At 44.2% G+C, this 18,535-nt stretch overlaps 1 protein-coding gene across 3 annotated transcripts in view; it reads right to left on the bottom strand.

Annotated features, from left to right (window-relative positions):
• The window catches only part of LOC115462766 (NACHT, LRR and PYD domains-containing protein 12-like), a 113,438-nt gene that overhangs the window by 19,342 nt on the left and 75,561 nt on the right, over positions 1-18,535 (bottom strand). For all 3 annotated transcript variants that reach the window (XM_030192750.1, XM_030192751.1, XM_030192752.1), the window contains 4 exons: positions 16,525-16,611; positions 13,391-13,558; positions 4,282-4,368; positions 1,015-1,182 (listed from right to left, as the gene is read on the bottom strand). In XM_030192750.1, coding sequence (XP_030048610.1) covers positions 1,015-1,182; positions 4,282-4,368; positions 13,391-13,558; positions 16,525-16,611 — 510 coding nt within the window. The remainder of the gene's footprint in view (positions 1-1,014; positions 1,183-4,281; positions 4,369-13,390; positions 13,559-16,524; positions 16,612-18,535) is intronic.

Genomic DNA, 18,535 nt, shown 5'->3' with positions numbered 1-18,535 from the left:
AGTAAGTGACGGCAGATGAAGACCCAAACGGTTCATCCAGTCTGCCCAACAGTTGCGTTCATTCTCAATTCAAGATTAAATCAACAATGAACGTGATATTATATACTTGATCATGGTCTTTCTTTGGTGTTTCTGGGACATAGACCATAGAAGTCCACCCAGCTCTGTCCTTATGTTCCAATTACTGGAGTTGCCATCAAAGTCCACTCTAGCCTATCCAAATCCGTCTTGTCATTTGCGGGACAAAGACCGTAAAAGTCTGCCCAGCACTATCCTCGCATTCCAAATTACTGGAGTTTCTGTCAAAGCTCTCTCCAGCCCATCCTAAGCCAGATCACCATATGTGGGACTTAGACTGTATAACCCAGTCCAGCACCGACCTTAGTCAATGCATCCAGAGTCGCCACCTAAGCACCAATTGACATGCAAATATGTCAGTTATGTGGATTTCAGCCCGATATTCAACTGGGGCCCATATAACTCTCTTATGTGGGCCTGTCTAAATATCAACTGGTACTGCATAAGCTCCAGCAGCCAGACAAGGCCCAGCACTGAATACGGGGGATAATTCAGCTGGCGACGGTATACGTTTAAAAATACACTGACCGTCATTGGCTGAATACCAGGGTGTTAATTGATTTGATTTGCTTACTTTATTTATTTTTTGTCTATTAGATTGTAAGCTCTTTGAGCAGGGACTGTCTTTCTTCTATGTTTGTGCAGCGCTGCGTATGCCTTGTAGCGCTATAGAAATGCTAAATAGTAGTAGTAGTAGTAGGTGTCTATTGCTAAAAGGTAATTATTGGTGGATGAAGATGCCCTAAATACATTTTTCATCCTCCTAATTTGCTTAAAAGCCTATACATCAAAGATAAAGCCAGGGGTGGGTGGGTGAGAGGGAATTAAAATCAAAAGAGACTAACTGCTTTTACCTGATGGTATATGAAACACTAAACAGTTAACTGCTCTGCTTCATTTGCCTTGTTAGCCGACAGCCAAATCAGTAACACTTACTGCAAATCCTGCAGGCTTTTCGAGGTCAGAATGAGATGGACAAAGCTGGATACAGACTGTGCCGTGAAGGCGTTTCTGGAGAGGTCAAGCATCAAAACTGTGGTGTTTTCTTCAAGAGCGGCACACAGCTCCTCCGCACAGATATCCGTCAGACTGTTATCCCAGAGACTGTCAAGAGAAAAGCAGATTAATGCTTTACTTAGAAACTTCGATCGATTCGCACATCTTTAAGTCCCACGGGATTTTGAATAATTACACAAACTACGCTATTTCCATTACTTGATTACTGTACCTCATTGTGTTGTAGTATTAACAAACAAAAGATGTGTCGTCTTCAACGTCTCCAAAACACTGCAACTCGGTTGATATTTGGCTTGGGAAAATTTAGTGAAATTAGTCCATTATTGAGTAATTTACACTGGTTAAGAATAGGAACACGTATTCAGTTTAAGATAGTATGTCAAATTCACAAGTATAGTTATGGTTTGAACTCTATGATGGTGAGAAATTTAATATTATACCCAAGATTAAGGGACTTCCTAAGGAGTTCAAAAATTTGATCCTTGACCTTCCATCTATGAAGAAGATGAAATTAAAGCCTTTTGCGTTTCAAGGTCCAAAAATGTGGAATAGTCTACCAGTAACTTGAGATTAATACCTGATAGTAACATAGTAACATAGTAGATGACGGCAGAAAAAGACCTGCACGGTCCATCCAGTCTGCCCAACAAGATAAACTCACATGTGCTACTTTTTGTGTATACCTTACCTTGATTTGTACCTGTCCTTTTCAGGGCACAGACCGTATAAGTCTGCCCAGCACTATCCCCGCCTCCCAACCACCAGCCCCGCCTCCCACCACCAGTTCTGGCACAGACCGTATAAGTCTGCCCAGCACTATCCCCGCCTCCCAACCACCAGTCCTGCTTCCCACCACCGGCTCTGGCACAGACCGTATAAGTCTGCCCAGCACCATCTCCACCTCCCGCCACCGGTTCTGACACCCAATCTCGGCTAAGCTCCTTAGGATCCATTCCTTCTGAACAGGATTCCTTTATGTTTATCCCACACATGTTTGAATTCCGTTACCGTTTTCGTTTCCACCACCTCCCGCGGGAGGACATTCCAAGCATCCACTACTCTCTCCGTGAAAAAATACTTCCTGACATTTTTCTTGAGTCTGCCCCCCTTCAATCTCATTTCATGTCCTCTCGTTCTACTGCCTTCGCATTAATACCTTTTTCATAAAACGTATTTCTTTTTCTTGTAAACTATCTCACTGTAGGTACTGTAATTGTAGAATGTGTACATCATATCATAGCTCATGTCCGCCTGCACCTGCAGCTTGGGCTCTACACTAGTACCTTCCTCCCACCGACTGGTTTCCAACCGCCTCTGGGAAAGTCTCTCGTTCTCAAGGTGTTCCCCGATGATTTCGAGGTTACTGGGACCACACTTCCAGTGGTCCCACAGTTCCTAGAAAGCACTCACAGACCCAACACACAAACCACCAGGATTCTTAGTCAGTCTAAAGAGGGGCAATAAACTAAAAAAAGGTTTATTGTCATAAAAATATTGAATAGTGAACCTGTTCACTATTCAATATTCAAAAATATTAAATAGTGAACAGATGGAACAAAAACAGCATTTAACAGGTAACTGAATATGGATCAATTATAAAAGTATCTAAACATTTGTTCTCTACCTGAATAGTGCCTGGAGAGTACAGGAAATATAGCTGCTCAAGGCTATAGAATATAACTGCTCACAGGGCCTCAGGGAAGAGATCTTTCTCTCTTCCCTTCCAATCTGAGACTGGGGAAAAAACTAGTATATCCTGGCTGAATTTGAGCTCCTGGGCCAATCAGAGCCCAGAACAGCAAATTTTAAAAGTAGCCGGCCACATCACTACAGGTTATTTCCTCTGTGTACTAACTAATGGGCCCTTTTACTAAGACATGCCTAAAAGTGACCTGTGCTGGTGTTTTGGACACTCACAGGTCATTCTTTCAGCACATCTGGAAAAAAGGCATATTTTTGTGGCTGAAAATGGACATGTGGCAAAGTTAAAACCAGCGTGTGTCCATTTTCGGCCTCAGACCTTACTTCCACCCACTGACTTAGTGGTAAGGTCTCACACGCTACCTAGGCGGTAAGTGACCAGCGCAAATAAACTGCCGATTACCGCTGGATAAGTGCCACGTGGTAGAAAATAGAAAATATTTTCTACCACATATTTTACATGTTCGTCAAAAATGGAATTATCAGCCGGGGCACACGGTAGCCGGGTGGTAGTTACAATTTGGCACACATCGGATGTGTGTAGGCACCTATGCGCCTTAGTAAAAGGACCCCTAAAGAATGAACACTCATTTCTTTTTAACAGCTTTAAACGTAAACATGCACCACCTGTTGGCCAAACTAGAGAAATACACTTCAAGAAATAATACAGTTTACAGGCTTAAAACCCATTGTTTTGTCACAGAAGCACTTTGAAGTTTTGTTAAAGCAGTATAGAAGATGTGGAATATGACAGAATAGACACACAACACCCTGACAATCCAACTTCTTACCTAGGGCGGCCATACAGGTCGCCAATCTCAGATTCCTGGCCTGGTGTTTTTTGTTTTTGATAGTGATGGCTGGAAATAGAGCAGGGAAGAGATACACCTCATACTGTCCGAGCTGAGAGAATATATTGAGTGATCAGACACTGATCTTGGAGGCGGTAGAGGGAAAACACATGTAAGGACTAGCTATGATAACAGTGCCGTGGAGCCTGCACCGGAGGCTAGAAATCTCTCCTTGCCTAATACCATTTCTTTATATCTCCTGCTCAGTCCCTAGTAATTTGATCTATCACCCTTCCTTGTCTCTCTGACATCTAACTGTACACTAGTATTCACCTCCTAACCCTCATCCTAGCCTCTCCCTTCTTCTTCAGGTCCCTCTCCTCTGTTTATTCTGTCCTAACCCTTTACTCAGGTATTTATCTTCCTCTTATCCTAGTCTGAGGCCTTTTTGTTAAGTTTATTCTGGCCACTAACTCTATCCTGGTATTCACCCTTCCCTTATCCTAGTTTCTCCCTTCATGTCTCTCTCGTTTATTCTGACCTTTTTTCACCTTTCTTTGATCCTAGCCTCTCCCTTCTTCTTTCATTCCCTTTGTTCTCTTTATTCTATTCTGCAATTCTTTACCTTAGTATTCATCTCCCCCTTATCCTAGTCTATCTCTTCTTTCTATGGTTTTTCTCTACCCATTCTTACCGCAAGCTTTTTATTTTGCAATTAGGATGTCTCAATGCTTCCAGCATGCGTTTCACACCCAAGTCTCCAATCTGGTTGGATCCCAAACTATATAAAGATAAACAAAATTAAGGCATGAGATAAAAACTGACAGTAATATATCTTCGATATGGCAAAATAAGGGCACTGTCCTCCTACCACAAAAGTTAAATTAATCCAAAAATGGTAGAAAACCACAAGATGCGGCAAGCTCTGCGTTTATTTATGTATTTCTTATTTCAGGGATTTATATTCTGCATTAGTTTCAAAATGGGTCACAAGATAACATTCATAATATCAGAACAATATGATAATAACAATGTCAAACAACATCATAGTCAATATTTTTAAAGGGCATCAGAGAGTCACAACCCCTAGTGGTAGGCAGCATGGTTAGCAATCCTGGATCTTCAGTGCCTGCCCATATCCGGCGACTGGCTTTGAATATCCATTTTAGTTTTATCTGCACCAATATGCAGCACTAACTGGTTAAGGACCTATCTTAACTGTTAAATTTAGCCAGTTAGCGCTGGATATTCTGGCTTAACCGGCTAAGGCATGCAATATAGCTGGTTAGCAGATAGTCATTAAGTGCAAATATTCAGAGGAGATAACCGGCCATCTCATGCTCAATATTAGTGGTTAGCCAGCCCCTGGTTAAGGAACAACCCCATTAGCATGTGCAGACCTACAATGTTTCCTCAATCATCTGCATGGTTTTTGTCAATGTGAGTTGTGCTCTATATCCATTATGTATCATTAAAAAATATACATATGCATATAATGAAAAAGATCACTGATCTGGAGCAGCGCTGTGAAGAAAAGTCCAAATTCATATCCGACACCAATGACTGTTCTCCCACTGCTGAAAAATACTTCAGAGTTCAAAGGATCCAATATGTACTTGCACCGAGAGACACAATGGTGTTTCGGCAGAACAACCAGCTGCATTCGGGGTTAAGATATCTCCACAAGATCGTATCATATTTTATATAGGGCACATAAGTGGTTACAAATTCAAATGCATGACTACTCCAGTGGCTGCAAGTAATACATTTGTTGATGACACAAAGTTATTCAAAGTTGTTAAATCGAAAGAGGATTGTGAACAATTACAAGAGAACCTTACGAGACTGGGAGATGGGCGTCTAAATGGCAGATGACATTTAATGTGAGCAACTGCAAATTGATGCATGTGGGAAAGAGGAACACGAACTACAGCAGAGAATGGCGACGAAAATGATAAAGGGGATGGGATGACTTCCCTATGAGGAATGGCTGAAGCATCTAGGGCTCTTCAGCTTGGAGAAAAAGAAGGCTGAGTGGGGAGATATGATAGAGGTCTATAAAATAACAAGTGCAGTGGAACGGGTAGACGTGAATCACTTGTTTACTCTTTCCAAAAATACTAGGACTAGGGGGCTTACGATGAAGCTACAAAGTAGTAAATTTAATACGAATCGGAGAAAAGTTTTCTTCACTCAACGTGTAATTATACTCTGGAATTCGTTGCCAGAGAATGTGGTAAAGGAGGTTAGCTTATTGGGGGTTTTACAAAGTTTGGATGGCTTCCTAAAGGAAAAGTCCATAGACCATTATTAAATGGATTTGGGGAAAATCCACTATTTCTGGGATAAGCAGTATAGAATGTTTTGTACTTTTTTGGGATCTTGCCAGGTATTTGTAATCTGGATTGGCCACTGTTGGAAACAGGATGCTGGTCTTGATAGACCTTCGATCTGACCCTGTATGACAATACTTATGTACTTATGGGTTCATTGTGGGCCCTCAGTCCACCTGCAATCCAAAAGGTAATCCAAGGCAACTTTTACATAGTAACATAGTAGATGACGGCAGAAAAAGACCTGCACGGTCCATCCAGTCTGCCCAACAAGATAAACTCATATGTGTTACTTTTTATTTGTACCTGTCCTCTTCAGGGCACAGACCATATAAGTCTGCCCAGCACCAGCCCTGTCCTCTTCAGGGCACAGACCATATAAGTCTGCCCAGCACCAGCCCCGCCTCCCAACCACCAGCCATGCCTCCCACCACCGGCTCTGGCACAGACTGTATAAGTCTGCAAAGCACTATCCCCGCCTCCCAACCACTTGTCCCGCCTCCCACCACCGGCTCTGGCACAGACCATATAAGTCTGCCCAGCACTATCCCCGCCTCCCAACCACCAGCCCCACCTCCCACCACCGGCTCTGACACAGACCGTATAAGTCTGCCCAGCACTATCCCCGCCTCCCAACCATCAGCCCCGCCTCCCACCACCGGCTCTGACACAGACCGTATAAGTCTGCCCAGCACTATCCCCGCCTCCCAACCACCAGCCCCGCCTCCCACCACCGGCTCTGACACAGACCGTACAAGTCTGCCCAGCACTATCCCCGCCTCCCACCACCGGCTCTGACACAGACCGTACAAGTCTGCCCAGCACTATCCCCACCTCCCAACCACCAGCCCCGCCTCCCACCACTGGCTCTGGCACAGACTGTATAAGTCTGCCCAGCACTATCCCCGCCTCCCAACCACCGGCTCTGGCACAGACCATATAAGTCTGCCCAGCACTATCCCCACCTCCCAACCACCAGCCCCGCCTCCCACCACCGGCTCTGCCACCCAATCTCGGCTAAGCTCCTAAGGATCTATTCCTTCTGAACAGGATTCCTTTATGTTTATCCCACGCATGTTTGAATTCCATTACCGTTTTCATTTCCACCACCTCCCGCGGGAGGGCATTCCAAGCATTCACCACACTCTCCGTGAAAAAAATACTTCCTGACATTTTTCTTGAGTCTGCCCCCCTTCAATCTCATTTTATGTCCTCTCATTCTACCGCCTTTGCTTCTCCGGAAAAGGTTTGTTTGCAGATTAATACCTTTCAGATATTTGAACGTCTGTATCATATCACCCCTGTTTCTCCTTTCCTCCAGAGTATACATGTTCAGTTCAGCAAGTCTCTCCTCATACGTCTTGTAATGCAAATCCCATACCATTCTCGTAGCTTTTCTTTGCACCGCTTCAATTCTTTTTACATCCTTAGCAAGATACGGCCTCCAAAACTGAACACAATACTCCAGGTGGGGCCTCACCAACGACTTATACAGGGGCATCAACACCCCCTTTCTTCTGCTGGTCACACCTCTCTCTATACAGCCTAACAACCTTCTAGCTATGGCCACCACCCTGTCACACTGTTTTGTCGCCTTCAAATCTTCAGATACTATCACCCCAAGATCCCTCTCCTTGTCCGTACCTATCAGACTCTCCCCGCTTAACATATACAAAGAGCAGAGCGGGTGCTTCTGCCATCACAAGACAGCTTCAAAGAACAAACTGCATGTGTCCCATACAGCTCAAAAATCAATAAGAAAAGGGGAAAAAAAGGGACGAGTGCCCAGCATCCAGGAGTCCCAAGTAGTCAAGTCACCCGACCCCTTTACCAAAAAGCCATAAGAGGTCCAAAACAATTGAGGTCAATCCTTGGGCGGGAGGGTAGCTAGCTCAAAGTCTACCTGTTGCCAGCAGAACCTCCCGGGGTGAAGATGATTCCTGGTACTTGATTCTCCTCCGCTGCACAGCTGCCAGGTGTGGCTCCCTCCCTCCCAAGAGATAAGTAACTCCAGGCAGCATAGCAATCAGGAGGATAGCATTCCAACAGTTAGCCTTGGGAAGTAGTGGACTGCTATTGAAAAGTGAGGTGAAGGAAGCTATTAGGGCTAAAAGAAACGCCTTCAGAAAATGGAAGAAGGAACCGTCTGGAAATAACAAGAAACAGCATAAGGAGTGTCAAAGCAAATGCAAGGCGCAGATTAAGAAGGCCAAGAGGGAGTATGAAAAAAAGATAGCATTAGAGGCAAAAAAACATAGTAAAAATTTTTTTCGGTATATTAAAAGCAGGAAGCCGGCAAACGAATCGGTTGGGCCGCTGGATGACCGAGGGCTAAAAGGGGCGATCAAGGAAGACAAAGACGTAGCGGAGAGACTGAATGAATTCTTTGCTTCGGTCTTCACAGAGGAAGATTTGGGTGGGATACCGGTGTCGGAAATGGTATTTCAAGCGGACGAGTCAGAGAAACTTACTGACTTCACGGTAAACCTGGAGGACGTAATGGGGCAGTTCGGCAAACTGAAGAGTAGCAAATCTCCTGGACCGGATGGTATTCATCCTAGAGTACTGATAGAACTGAAAAACGAGCTTGCAGAGCTACTGCTAGTGATATGCAACTTATCCTTAAAATCGAGCGTGGTACCAGAAGATTGGAGGGTGGCCAATGTAACGCCCATTTTTAAAAAAGGCTCCAGGGGAGATCCGGGAAATTATAGACCGGTGAGTCTGACGTCAGTGCCGGGGAAAATGGTAGAGGCTATTATTAAAAACAAAATTACAGAGCACATCCGAGGACATGGATTACTGAGACCAAGTCAGCATGGCTTTTGTGTGGGGAAATCTTGCCTGACCAATTTACTTCAATTCTTTGAAGGAGTGAACAAACATGTGGACAAAGGGGAGTTGGTTGATATTGTGTATCTGGATTTTCAAAAGGCGTTTGACAAGGTACCTCATGAAAGGCTACAGAGGAAATTGGAGGGTCATGGGATAGGAGGAAATGTCCTATTGTGGATTAAAAACTGGTTGAAGGATAGGAAACAGAGAGTGGGGTTAAATGGGCAGTATTCACAATGGAAAAGGGTAGTTAGTGGGGTTCCTCAGGGGTCCGTGCTAGGACCGCTGCTTTTTAATATATTTATAAATGATTTAGAGATGGGAGTAACTAGCGAGGTAATTAAATTTGCTGATGACACAAAATTATTCAAAGTCGTTAAATCGAGACAGGATTGTGAAAAATTACAAGAGGACCTTACGAGACTGGGAGACTGGGCGGCTAAATGGCAGATGATGTTTAATGTGAGCAAGTGCAAGGTGATGCATGTGGGAAAAAAGAACCCGAATTATAGCTACGTCATGCAAGGTTCCACGTTAGGAGTTCCGGACCAAGAAAGGGATCTGGGTGTCGTCGTCGATAACACACTGAAACCTTCTGCTCAGTGTGCTGCTGCGGCTAAGAAAGCGAATAGAATGTTGGGTATTATTAGGAAAGGTATGGAAAACAGGTGTGAGGATGTTATAATGCCGTTGTATCGCTCCATGGTGCGACCGCAACTTGAGTATTGTGTTCAATTCTGGTCGTCGCATCTCAAGAAAGATATAGTAGAATTGGAAAAGGTGCAGCGAAGGGCGACTAAAATGATAGCGGGGATGGGACGACTTCCCTATGAAGAAAGACTAAGGAGGCTAGGACTATACAGCTTGGAGAAGAGACGGCTGAGGGGAGACATGATAGAGGTATATAAAATAATGAGTGGAGTGGAACAGGTGGATGTGAAGCGTCTGTTCACGCTTTCCAAAAATACTAGGACTAGGGGGCATGCGATGAAACTACAGTATAGTAAATTTAAAACAAATCGGAGAAAATTTTTCTTCACCCAACGTGTAATTAAACTCTGGAATTCGTTGCCGGAGAAAGTGGTGAAGGCGGTTAGCTTAGCAGAGTTTAAAAAGGGGTTGGACGGATTCCTAAAGGACAAGTCCATAAACCGCTACTAAACGGACTTGGAAAAATCCAAAATTCCAGGAATAACATGTATAGAATGTTTGTACGTTTGGGAAGCTTGCCAGGTGCCCTTGGCCTGGATTGGCCGCTGTCGTGGACAGGATGCTGGGCTCGATGGACCCTTGGTCTTTTCCCAGTATGGCATTACTTATGTACTTATGTACTTATGACATGGGAAGCAACTGCTTGCCCTGGGATTTGTAGTATGTAATGCTGCTGCTAATTGGGTTTCTGCCAGGTACTTATGACCTGGCTTGGCCACTGTTTAGAAAACAGGATAGTGGGCTAGATGGACTATTGGTCCGATCCAGTATGGCTGCTCTTATGTTCTAAGGTAGACCTGGGGGTGGGCCACTGTTTATCCTTGGGATTAGGTAGCCTGGAGTCTTGCCCCTTTTTGGGACTTTGCCAGGTACTTAGAATCTAACCCAGTGTCCTGTTTTCAACTGGGCTAGAAGGATCATTAGTTTGATTCAGTAGGGCAACTCCTACGTTCTTATGATTGTATCTGAATTTAAAAAGCATAGGATAAGTACAGACAATTCAATATTTCAACTCTGAGGTTGATAATTGTTTTAAATGTCACAGCCACAGCAGTGTCATTAGACTTAGCCTCTGCTTTTGATTTGATTGATCCTTCATTGCTGTTACTGTGTTTAAAAGACATTGATGTTGCAGGTGTATTTTTCTTCTTTTTTGAGTAGAAGAACATATCAGGTGTCTTGTAACATAGTAAATGACGGCAGATAAAGACCTGTATGGTCCATCCAGTCTGCCCAACAAGATAAACTCATTTTACATGGTATGTGATACTTTATACCTGTTCTTGTACTAAGTTCTGAAGCTAACGCCAAAGCCCCTTAAAATTTACACTCCAGTCCATCCCTATCTATTCAGTCACGCTCAAGGCTCAGACCTTAGAAGTCTGGCCAGCTCCCATTTTATAAGTATTGCCATACTGGGAAAGACCAAAGGTCCATCAAAAGCCCAGCATCCTGTTTTCAACAGTGGCCAATCCAGGTCACAAATACCTGGCAAGATCCCAAAAAGTTCAACACATTTTACACTGCTTATCCCAGAAATAGTGGATTTTCCCTAAGTCCATTTAATAATGGCCTGTACAATTTCCTTTAGGAAGCCGGCCAAACATTTTTTAAACTCCGCTAAGCTAACTGCCTTTACCACATTCTCTGGCAATGAATTTCAGAGTTTGATTACACATTGAGTGAAGAAAGATTTTCTCAGATTAGTTTTAAATTTACTACATTGTACCTTCATCGCATGCCCCCTAGTCCTAGTATTTTTGGAAAGCATAAACAGACGCTTCACATCTACCCATTCAACTCCACTCATTATTTTATAGACCTCTATCATATCTCCCCTCAGCCGCCTTTTCTCCAAGCTGAAGAGCCCTAGCCGATCCCCTTTATCATTTTCGTCACCCTTCTCTGCACCTTTTCTAATTCCACTATATTTGTTTCCCCAATTACTGGCGTCGCCACCCAATCTCCGCTAAAATTCCACGGAACCATTCCTTCTAAACAGGATTCCTTTGTGTTTATCCCACACACGTTTGAATTCCATTACCGTTATCATCTCCACCACCACCTTGTAATTCTCTTTCTTCTCAAAAATGTCATTTAGATTGTGGTCTGCCACTGGGCTAAGCCCTTTCTCCCATGTTGTTCAATATATTTTAAAATCCATTACTTATGTTAATACAGAGTTTTACCTTAAGTTCATTTTGTTATGCAGATGATATCTTAATTGCACGGATCAGTCAGAAAACATTAGATTTCTCTGGGCTTAAATGTAGTGTCAGAATGGCTAAAATTGCACCATTTAGTTTACCAAAGTCAAATGTCTTCCCTCCATACCCTTGACAAGGCCTTATCACCCTCTACAGCCTTCACACAGTTTGTGAAATACACACCACTATCCCTCAAAAAACCGTCCTGTCCCTTTGCTGTATCCAACAAAAAAAGGCCTGTATCACCCTCTACAATCTTCAGAGGGTTTGTGAAATACACACCACTATCCCTCAAAAAACCAAGTCCTGTCCCTTTGCTATATCCAAGAAAAAAAGGCCTGTGTGGCCCTCTCTTACAGCCTTCAGAGTTTGTGATACACACAACACTATCCGTCAGTAAAACCCCGCCCTGTTCCTAAGAAAAGCTCCTTAAGAACCTCTCAAGTAACCTTGTTAAACAAAGAACAAACCTACCTCCCCCAAATCCAACATATAACAATGTAGAAGAATATAATATCCTAATATACCACATTCAAGTGTACCTGAAACAAAGATGAAGACAAGAACACAAAAGTTCATCTGCCTGCAAATCCAACTACCCTGTGCCTTGACCAGCTGGGCCTACAGCCAGGAATGGCGTTTTAAGAGTCTGGGGATTGCCTACCTTTTAAAAAGCCACTACAGGGAATTGGCTTCCTGCAGGCTAAGAAATCCAGTAGTAGACCCTTAAACCCCACATTTTTACCCACTGCTGGGGCAGGTCATTCAGGGCAATCCTTTCCATGATGCACAAAGTCAGCACCTTCAGTGCTGCCAGGATATCAACATTGAACACTACCCTGTCTCCTCAATGTAACTTGCTTAGATGGGCTTCAGGGTTGCTTATCTGCCATGTCATTGAGGGAAGAGGCTACGATCTCAGCTTGGAAATGGGCTTCCTCTTTTCTGTGGGGTTCCTGCTGCTGCTGCTACTTATACTGTAGCTTGGCATGTACTACTACTTAACATTTCTAAAGCGCTACTAAGGTTACGCAGCGCTGTACAATTTAACACAGAGGACAGTCCCTGCTCAAAGGAGCTTACAATCTAAAGGAATAAAAGTGCAGTCAGTCAAATTGGGGCAGTCTAGATTTCCTGAATAGAGGTATAATGGTTAGGTGCCGAAGGCGACATTGAAGAGATGGGCTTTGAGCAAGGATTTGAAGATGTGCAGGGCTTGGCGTATGGGCTCAGGGAGTTTATTCCAAGCATAGGGTGAGGCGAGGCAGAAAGGGCGGAGCCTGGAGTTGGCGGTGGTGGAAAAGGGTACTGAGAGGAGGGATTTGTCCTGAGAGCGGAGGTTATGGGTAGGAACGTAAGGGGAGATGAGGGTAGAGAGTTAATGAGGGGCTGCAGATTGAGTGTGTTTGTAGGTTAGTAGGAGAAGCTTGAACTGTATGCGGTACCTGATCGGAAGGCAGTGAAGTGACTTGAGGAGAGGGGTGATATGAGCATATCGGTCAAGGCGGAAGATAAGACGTGCAGCAGAGTTCTGAATGCATCTCCGGCCTAATGTCACCACCCTTCCTTAAAACATACCTGGAATGGGTGTTGTTTCTGCAAATAATGTTAATTTTGCCACTCACAACAGCTTCCTTAACATAGTGGTAGACTGCAGATTTCTCAGAGAACATTAAGACAGTCATAGAAGTTTCCTGGAAATGCAGGAATCACTCACAAAATGTCTTTCAGGTTGCCACAGTCAAGGATAATGCGGTTCAAACTCAGGACGAAGGTGCTGGTAAAGACATTCTGGGACAAGATCAGCTGTTTCAAGCACTGGTTGGTACAGATCGAATCTGCCAGCGTAGGTGCACAGGCATCTGTGAGGTTATTAGAGGCCAACCTGAGGAATGGAGAGAGAGAGAAGAGCATGTTAATTTTACAACAGTCTTCTAGTGTTATACAGTAAAAACAGCTTATATCTAGCACATCAAGCAAAAGCACAGAAAGGACTGAAATTCAGTATCACCATCAGTGGTAAAGACAACCTTAATAGAAACAGAAAATGAAGGCAGGTGAAGACTGTATGGTCTATCCGGCCTACCCATCCATACCATCATTTCTATTTTCCCTTCCTCTCCGTCAGAGATCCTGTGTGTGCAGAAACATAGAAAATGACACAGATAAAGACCATCCAGCTTATTTTTGAAAGAGCTCACCGGCCATCTTCCGACACAAATCAGGAGATGGCCGGCCATCTCCTGAACCCGGCCAAATCGGTATAATCAAAAGCCGATTTTGGCCGGCGCCAACTGCTTCCCGTTGCGGAGCCGGCTAAACTTCAAGGCAGGGTACAGAAGGCAGGCCGGGGGCGTTGTTATGAGATGGCTGGCTTCGCCCGATAATGGAAAAAAGATGGCCGGCTCTGACGAGCATTTCGCCGGCTGCACTTGGTCCATTTATTTTTAGGACCAAGTCTCAAAAAAGTTCCCCAATTGACCAGATGACCACCGGAGGGAATCGGGGATGACCTCCCCTTACTCCCCCCGTGGTCACCAACCCCCTCCCACCCAAAAAGAAAAATATATATATTTCTTTGCCAGCCTGAAATGTCATACCCAGCTCCCTGACAGCAGTATGCAGGTCCCTGGAGCAGTATTTAGTGGGTGCAGTGCACTTCAGGCAGGCAGACCCAGGCCCATCCCCCCGTTACATGTGGTGGTAAATGTTGAGCCCTCCAAAACCCACTGTACCCACATGTAGGTGCCCCCCTTCATCCCTAAGGGCTATAGTAGTGGTGTAGAGTTGTGGGGAGTGGGTTTTGGGGGGGATTTGGGGGGGCTCAGCACCCCAAGGTAAGAGAGCTATGCACCTGGGAGCAATTTGTGAAGTCCACTGCAGTGCCCCCTAGGGTGCCCGGTTGGTGTCCTGGCATGTGAGGGGGACCAGTGCACTAGAAATGCTGGCTCCTCCCATGACCAAAGGGCTTGTATTTCACCGGGTTTGAGATGGCTGGGCCCGGTTTCCATTATGGCTGAAAACTGAAGCCAGCGATCTCTAAATCTGGCGATCTCAACATTTGACCTAATGTTGAGATTTGGCTGGCCCTGACCATATTATCGAAAGAAAAGATGGCTGGCCATCTTTTTCGATAATACTGTTGGCTCAGCCCCTTTGTGAAGCTGGCCCCGAAGATGACCGGTGCCGTTCGATTATGCCCCTTCACGTACAGTGGGGGAAATAAGTATTTGATCCCTTGCTGATTTTGTAAGTTTGCCCACTGACAAAGACATGAGCAGCCCATAATTGAAGGGTAGGTTATTGGTAACAGTGAGAGATAGCACATCACAAATTAAATCCGGAAAATCACATTGTGGAAAGTATATGAATTTATTTGCATTCTGCAGAGGGAAATAAGTATTTAATCCCTCTGGCAAACAAGACCTAATACTTGGTGGCAAAACCCTTGTTGGCAAGCACAGCGGTCAGACGTCTTCTGTAGTTGATGATGAGGTTTGCACACATGTCAGGAGGAATTTTGGTCCACTCCTCTTTGCAGATCATCTATAAATCATTAAGAGTTCTGGGCTGTCGCTTGGCAACTCGCAGCTTCAGCTCCCTCCATAAGTTTTCAATGGGATTAAGGTCTGGTGACTGGCTAGGCCACTCCATGACCCTAATGTGCTTCTTCCTGAGCCACTCCTTTGTTGCCTTGGCTGTATGTTTTGGGTCATTGTCGTGCTGGAAGACCCAGCCACGACCCATTTTTAAGGCCCTGGCGGAGGGAAGGAGGTTGTCACTCAGAATTGTACGGTACATGGCCCCATCCATTCTCCCATTGATGCGGTGAAGTAGTCCTGTGCCCTTAGCAGAGAAACACCCCCAAAACATAACATTTCCACCTCCATGCTTGACAGTGGGGACGGTGTTCTTTGGGTCATAGGCAGCATTTCTCTTCCTCCAAACACGGCGAGTTGAGTTCATGCCAAAGAGCTCAATTTTTGTCTCATCTGACCACAGCACCTTCTCCCAATCACTCTCGGCATCATCCAGGTGTTCACTGGCAAACTTCAGACGGGCCGTCACATGTGCCTTCCGGAGCAGGGGGACCTTGCGGGCACTGCAGGATTGCAATCCGTTATGTCGTAATGTGTTACCAATGGTTTTCGTGGTGACAGTGGTCCCAGCTGCCTTGAGATCATTGACAAGTTCCCCCCTTGTAGTTGTAGGCTGATTTCTAACCTTCCTCATGATCAAGGATACCCCACGAGGTGAGATTTTGCGTGGAGCCCCAGATCTTTGTCGATTGACATTCATTTTGTACTTCTTCCATTTTCTTACTATGGCACCAACAGTTGTCTCCTTCTCGCCCAGCGTCTTACTGATGGTTTTGTAGCCCATTCCAGCCTTGTGCAGGTGTATGATCTTGTCCCTGACATCCTTAGACAGCTCCTTGCTCTTGGCCATTTTGTAGAGGTTAGAGTCTGACTGATTCACTGAGTCTGTGGACAGGTGTCTTTCATACAGGTGACCATTGCCGACAGCTGTCTGTCATGCAGGTAACGAGTTGATTTGGAGCATCTACCTGGTCTGTAGGGGCCAGATCTCTTACTGGTTGGTGGGGGATCAAATACTTATTTCCCTCTGCAGAATGCAAATAAATTCATATACTTTCCACAATGTGATTTTCCGGATTTAATTTGTGATGTGCTATCTCTCACTGTTACCAATAACCTACCCTTCAATTATGGGCTGCTCATGTCTTTGTCAGTGGGCAAACTTACAAAATCAGCAAGGGATCAAATACTTATTTCCCCCACTGTATGTTACTTGCCAGGAACAGTTACTCCAAATGTAATTATTACTTACACCAGTTTCTGTATTCTGCAGTCGGGTCTCCTCAGTGCCTCAGACAAGATACTCAGTCCCTCATCCCCCAGGTTCACATTAAGCAGCCTGAACAGGAAAACACAAAAATATACAATGCTATAAGAACCAGCATATCAAAGGTCACATGTAAACCATAGGATCACACATGTAAGTGTCCTTATGTGTCCAAGTAGCAATTTTAGATAAAAGCCGTTACTCACATATGTATACCTGCAGCTTGTGCAGTTTGGAGGGGGCCTGAAACCACATTGGATGCGTTTCCTATTTTCTAACACCAGTAAATACATACTGGCCGATATTCAAAGTGATTTATTTTAAAATTTATAATCCACCTCATCTAAAATATTCTAGACAGGTAGAAAAAGTTATTCCAAGTCGTTAACTCGCGACAGGATTGTGAAAAATTACAGAAGGACCTTACGAGACTGGGAGATTGGGCGGCTAGATGGCAGATGACATTTAATGTGAGCAAGTGCAAGGTGATGCATGTGGGAAAAAAGAACCCGAATTATAGCTACCTCATGCAAGGTTCCACGTTAGGAGTTACGGACCAAGAAAGGGATCTGGGTGTTGTCGTTGATAATACACTGAAACCTTCTGCTCAGTGTGCTGCTGCGGCTAGGAAAGCGAATAGAATGTTGGGTATTATTAGGAAAGGTATGGAAAACAGGTGTGAGGATGTCATAATGCCGTTATATTGCTCCATGGTGCGACCGCACCTTGAGTATTGTGTTCAGTTCTGGTCGCCACATCTCAAGAAAGATATAGTGGAATTGGAAAAGGTGCAGCGAAGGGCGACTAAAATGAAAGCGGGGATGGGACGACTTCCCTATAAAGAAAGACTAAGGAGGCTTGGGCTTTTCAGCTTGGAGAAGAGACGGCTGAGGGGAGACATGATAGAAGTATATAAAATAATGAGTGGAGTGGAACAGGTGGATATGAAGCGTCTGTTCACACTTTCCAAAAATACTAGGACTAGGGGGGCTTGCGATGAAACTACAGTGTAGTAAATTTAAAACAAATAGGAAAAAATGTTTCTTCACCCAACACATAATTAAACTCTGGAATTTGTTGCCAGAGAACGTGGTGAAGGCGGTTAGCTTGACAGAGTTTAAAAAGGGGTTAGACGGTTTCCTAAAGGACAAGTCCATAAACCACTACTAAATGGATTGGGGGAAAATCCACAATTCCAGGAATAACATGTATTGAATGTTTGTACGTTTGGGAAGCTCGCCAGGTGCCCTTGGCCTGGATTGGCCGCTGTCGTGGACAGGATGTTGGGCTCGATGGACCCTTGGTCTTTTCCCAGTGTGGCATTACTTAAAAAACATCCACAATAAAATTAACACAAATAAGCACACAAAAAACAGGTCATCATTTTACAATATTTTAAATTACTGTGGGAATCGTATGCCTTAAAATATCATGTTGTGGCCTCAATTCTGGTTGCCGTATCTCAAAAAAAGATATAGCGGAATTGGAAAAGGTTTAAAGAGCAACTAAAATAATAAAGGGGCTGGAACTCCTCCATATGAGGAAAGGCTAAAGAGGTTAGGGCTCTTAAGCTTAGAAAAGAGACAGATAAGGGGAGATATGATTGAGGTCTACAAAATCCTGAGTGGTGTAGAATGAGTAGAAGTAAATTGATTATTTTCTCTTTCAAAAAGTGCAAAGACCAGGGGACACTCAAGGAAATTACATGGAAATACTTTTAAAATAAATAGGAGGAAATATTTTTTCACTGAATAAAATAGTTAAGCTCTGGAACTCGTTAGCAAAGGATGTGGGTTTATAAATGGTTTGGAGGATTTCCTAGAGGAAAAGTCCATAGTCTGCTATTGAAACGGACATGGGGAAGCCACTGCTTGTCCCGGGATTGGTAGCCTGGAATGTTGCTACTAATTGGGTTTTTGTCAAAGAAAATGGGGTACTAATAAAGAAGTGACAACCAAAACCAATGAATTTAATTTAAACAAATCAAGTGTATTTA

Source organism: Microcaecilia unicolor, chromosome 2 (genome assembly GCF_901765095.1).
Source record: "Microcaecilia unicolor chromosome 2, aMicUni1.1, whole genome shotgun sequence".
Lineage (NCBI taxonomy): Eukaryota > Metazoa > Chordata > Amphibia > Gymnophiona > Siphonopidae > Microcaecilia > Microcaecilia unicolor.
The sequence above is the reverse complement of the archived record's forward strand: the minus strand, read 5'-3'. Positions and strand labels throughout refer to the sequence as shown.